Below are 4,580 nucleotides of genomic sequence, written 5' to 3' on the forward strand. Positions count from 1 at the left end.
GCTCTCATGGCAAAGAGAACCTACCTGGAGTGGCCAAAGGAGAGGAGCAAGCATGCGCTTTTCTGGGCTAACCTGAGGGCAGCTATTAGCATTAAGCTGCCAACATCCTTTGAAACAAACGAGGAGCAAAGCGATGTTGCATCTACTAGCAGTATAACCCAACATCTGATTAAGTGACTTGATTGTCTTGCATTAGTTTGTGTTAACAAGAGTTTTATAAGTTTTTTTTTTTTACTGTATTTTTAGGTTGTCGCAAAGCGTTGTGAAGCCTTTCAAAATTCTGTTACTTATTTTAGTCTTGCAAGTAGTCAGAAGTTTTCTGTTATTTGCCCATTATCAAGCCAAGAATGAGAGAGAAATTTTCCTAGTGATTGCACTTATTTTTTAGACTCGTGTTGCTTTGATTCTGGATGCATCCCATTGATTCTAGCTATATTTGAAAGTAAAAAAAGGTACTGATTGATTCAGTGCCATCAGGAATGTTAAGGTCACACACTTAATCTTTGTTCTGATGGGGATATTGTGGAGTAAATGTGGTAGGGATCTTCTTCCTTGAGGTTTAACTAAGTAATACAAACAAGAAGAAAACTTTTGTTTAAATCCATTTCTGTAAACCAGTATAATACATGTCAAGGGTATAGTATCTCTACACTTTCAGACCCGTCTGTTAGTTACCCCAGCTCTGTTTTCATTTCTGGCAAGTCTTTCCCTTAGTCACAGTCAGAGACTCTCCTAGGTAAGAGATGGAAGTTGGAACCATCAATACCTGTTTAATATCCATCATACTTCGCTGTGCCCTACATCGCCTTTTGCCTAGATTTACCCATTAAGTAACGATTTCATGGAATTTGCCATTGGCTGTTTTCAAAATTACAGTTAATATCCAAATATATTATTTTTAATAATATTAAAATACTACTGTTTCTACTGTGCTCATATCAAGCTGTATTGTGTTGTTCATTTTGCATTTTTACTAAACTATAGTTATATATCTCAATCACATATTTTCTTATTATGAGCTCTTTCACCTGTGAAGTGAAGAAAACAACAAAAAATAGATACCTCAGTCTACTACCATTTGATTGCAAAAAGTTCTCTCAGTTGCACCACTGTGATTCTTCTGTTACATTACAAAATATCTTATTGCTCTCTCTCTGCAGCTGCTAGTAAGTAACCAATTTTATAATGTAGTTTAATAGGTATTTAGAGTATGTCACATGGTAATATCGCAGGAAAGCCCCTCTTATTTATAGGAACTTGGCAATGCTGCACATGAACAATAGGAAGCAGAACTTGCACAACCATTGAGAAAGAGCTGCATTACCAGAACTGTCACTGAATTAGGTTGTTCCTTGTTTAAACTCAGAAGGCTGACATTTTGGGGTAAAATCCCTTGTTATCTCTAGTAGACACCTAATCATTTGCTGTGTGTGACTTAAATTTGACAACCTAATTAATGTCTCATTTTTTTAATGTTCTTAACCTTCCTGGTGTGATGCGGCTGGTGGTCAGGAGCTGCGCAGTCACCCTCCACACTTGGTGGAAGTGAGAGGCCCTGCAGCCGCAGCGTGCAAAGCAGATGAGCTGGAGGGAGGACATGACCCCTCTCATGTGCTGCTAACCACTGCAGTGGGAGCTGGAGGATGTGGCATGCTGACAAGCAGGTCATTTGTGGACAGGGAGCTGTTTGGATGCACCATAAGGCCTTCAGGAGTTCATGAGCGGAACACCTTTCCCTGCCTTGAGTGTCACCTCATGGAACCCTCTGAGCAGCCTAGGCAGTGGGCACCAAGGGCTGGCAGATCCATGGCAGCAGCTGCCAGGCCCTCTTATCCACAGCAGCGATGTCCAATGGGGGCTGCAGCCAGGAAGTGCAGCTGGAGGTACTGCATGTCCTCCTCAGCAGGTTTTCCCTACTTGCACAGCATCACTACGTGCTCACTTCCTCAGTAACACTGCTCTCTGCTATGAAGCAGCTGCCTGGCTCAGCCTTAATGGCTGCTTCATGATAGCTGTGGCCAGAGTCTGTCTGTAATTGAGGGTCTGAAAACCTGCCCAGCTCTCAGATACATAAGGAGTTGTTCAGGAATACAGACCAACGCATTGAGCATGTCATGGGCTTTGCAGCCTCTACTTCTCCCAGACTCCTCTGAGCTTTGCAGCCCAGAACACTACCAGAAGCCCTCCTAAAATACCCTTCTCTAAACCTTTACTGTCCAAGGGTGCAAATAGCGATCATATTTAGTGCAAATCTTGCAATAAGCACATATGCTGTCCAGTTCACTAGATGAGAAAAAAGGAAGTGAATTTTCTCAAGTCAGATTTCCTGGTGCCCATATATTTCATTAAGCAAGACACTTTAAAAAAGTGTTCATAGAGCTGTTTCCTGGGGAGTTTTCGAGACGTACAGGACATGAATAGCTGGCTGAAATACTGAAACACTGTTGTGCTAATGTCTGAATTTATAAAACTTTTCTCAAGAGCTCCTCTCACAGAAATCACAGGACTAAAAGCGTATATGAAAACAACATCTTGTATTGACTTTGTTTATATTTGGTCAGACCAGAATTTTAATTGTAAAGGATATGCTAAATGAGTTTTCGTGGCTAAAAAGCACAAAATCAATCTTGAAACCTTTCACATATTTCTGTGTGATAAGATCATAAGACAGATAAGACAGAGGTAAGAGCTTTATTTCTTAACTGTGAATGGAGAAATATTTTCTTTAAGTGCATTCCAGAGGGACCTCAACAAACTTGAAAGCTGGGCCTATGTGAATCTTGAGGTTCAATGTAGTAAAGTGCAACATTTTGCACTTGGGTTGCTGTAATCCGAGATACATGTACGGACTGGCAGAACTCCTTGAGAGTAACCCGGTGGAAAAGGACCTGGACAACTAAAAATGGAACATGAGCCAGTAGTATGCTCTTGCAACTCAGAAAGCCAATGGTATCCTGGGCTCCATCAGGAGAGGGGTGGCCAGCAGAATCTGGGAGGTGATTACCCCTCTCTGCCCTCATGAGGCCTCATCTGGAGTACTATGTCCAGGTCTGGGGCCCCCAATACACAAAAGACATAAAAAGGGTCCAGAGGGGGGACACAAAGATGATCAGAGAACTAGAACACCTCCCCAATGAAAAGAGGTTGAGGGAGTTGAGCTTGTTTAGCCTGGTGTAATATGATGGAAAGCACAACAATGTCAGCAGAATAGCGAAGTCCTAGGATACAGCAAGTGAGAACTTGCTCAACTACAACAGCTATGGGCACAGAAACAAAGGAAAGAACTCGCTCACCTTTACAATCTCCAGCAAGATATACTTACCCCCACTGCCAACCCTTAAATGAAGTCTGGGAAGGGGTGAATCCTGGCTCCATTCCTTCCGGTCACTCAGGGGCATTGCATGAACCTGAGCTCCCCCAGGCTGGCCCTGCCTTCCCACCAAGTGCTCAATCACTCGTTCAGGCCATGACTTAGCATTTCTGCTACACCTGGAGAAGAGAAGGATGTGAGGAAACATCACGGCAGCATTCCAGTATATAAAAGGGGATTATAAACAGGTGGAGAATCAACTTTTTACAAGGGTAGATAGGGATAGGACAAGGGGGAAGGGTTTTAAGCTCAAGGAGAGAAGGTTTAGATTGGATGTCGGGGAAAGTTCTTCGCAGAGAGAGTGGTGAGGTGCTGGAACAGGCTGCCCAGAGAGGCTGTGGATGCCCCATCCCTGGAGGTGTTCAGGACCAGGTTGGATGGGGCCCTGGGCAGCCTGGTCTAGTACCAGATCTGGAGGTTGGTGGCCCTGCCTGTGGCGGAGGTGTTGGACCCTGGTGATCCTTGGGGTCCCTTCCAACCCAAGCGATTCTACGATTCTTGTCAGCTTAAATTTGCTATTTTTCTCGGATAAAGGGTGACACCCAGTGGCCGACTGAGTTATCAGGGAGCGTTTCCTGAAAACGATCGCTCATGCTAAGATACGCACAACACATTTTTCCTCTTTGTGTTAAAAATATATACAACATATTTTTTTCACAAAGACTCCAGCCACAAGAAAAGATGGAACATATAATTTCATTAGTCCAGCAGACTCAGGAGCCCCTTGAGGTGTGTGTGGCACGTAACAAACTCGAAGTCAGGAGGTGCCTGTCCTGCTTGCAGATCTTGTGCTGGTTCAGTGGCTGTAGGTCAGTCCCCTGCTCCATAGTTTGCTCCTACTGAGTGGGCTGCAGGCAGCATCTACTGCTTCACTGACATATGTGATGTATTGGGCTGGAGCTCCTCTCATGAGAAGAAAGGCTGAAAGATTGGCAATGGTCAGCCTAGAGAAGAGAAGGCTCCAGGGGGTTGGAACTGAGTGGTCTCTAAAGTCCCTTCAAACCCAATCCATTCTGTGATTCTGTAATCTACGATGTAAACACTGGGTTGCTTTACAATGAGCTGTCCTTATTTTCAAGGGGAGCATGAAGATAAATAAGTTGGTTGTTTTCTCACATCTTGCTTGGTTTTTACTTTTTTGCCTCATTTCTGCTGTCCTTGCTTTCAACCCTGTATTTCACCAATACTGCAATACGCCAATATCCTGGGG

The 4,580-nt window shown here is 43.7% G+C and overlaps 1 protein-coding gene across 1 annotated transcript in view; it reads left to right on the plus strand.

Annotated features, from left to right (window-relative positions):
- LOC110398634 (toll-like receptor 6) overlaps positions 1-3,610 on the plus strand; it is a gene marked incomplete in the record, with an annotated part of 13,959 nt that extends 10,349 nt beyond the window's left edge. The window contains 1 exon segment of the mRNA XM_021396492.1: positions 1-3,610. Coding sequence (XP_021252167.1) covers positions 1-177 — 177 coding nt within the window.

Source organism: Numida meleagris, chromosome 4 (assembly GCF_002078875.1).
Source record: "Numida meleagris isolate 19003 breed g44 Domestic line chromosome 4, NumMel1.0, whole genome shotgun sequence".
In the NCBI taxonomy this organism is placed as follows: domain Eukaryota; kingdom Metazoa; phylum Chordata; class Aves; order Galliformes; family Numididae; genus Numida; species Numida meleagris.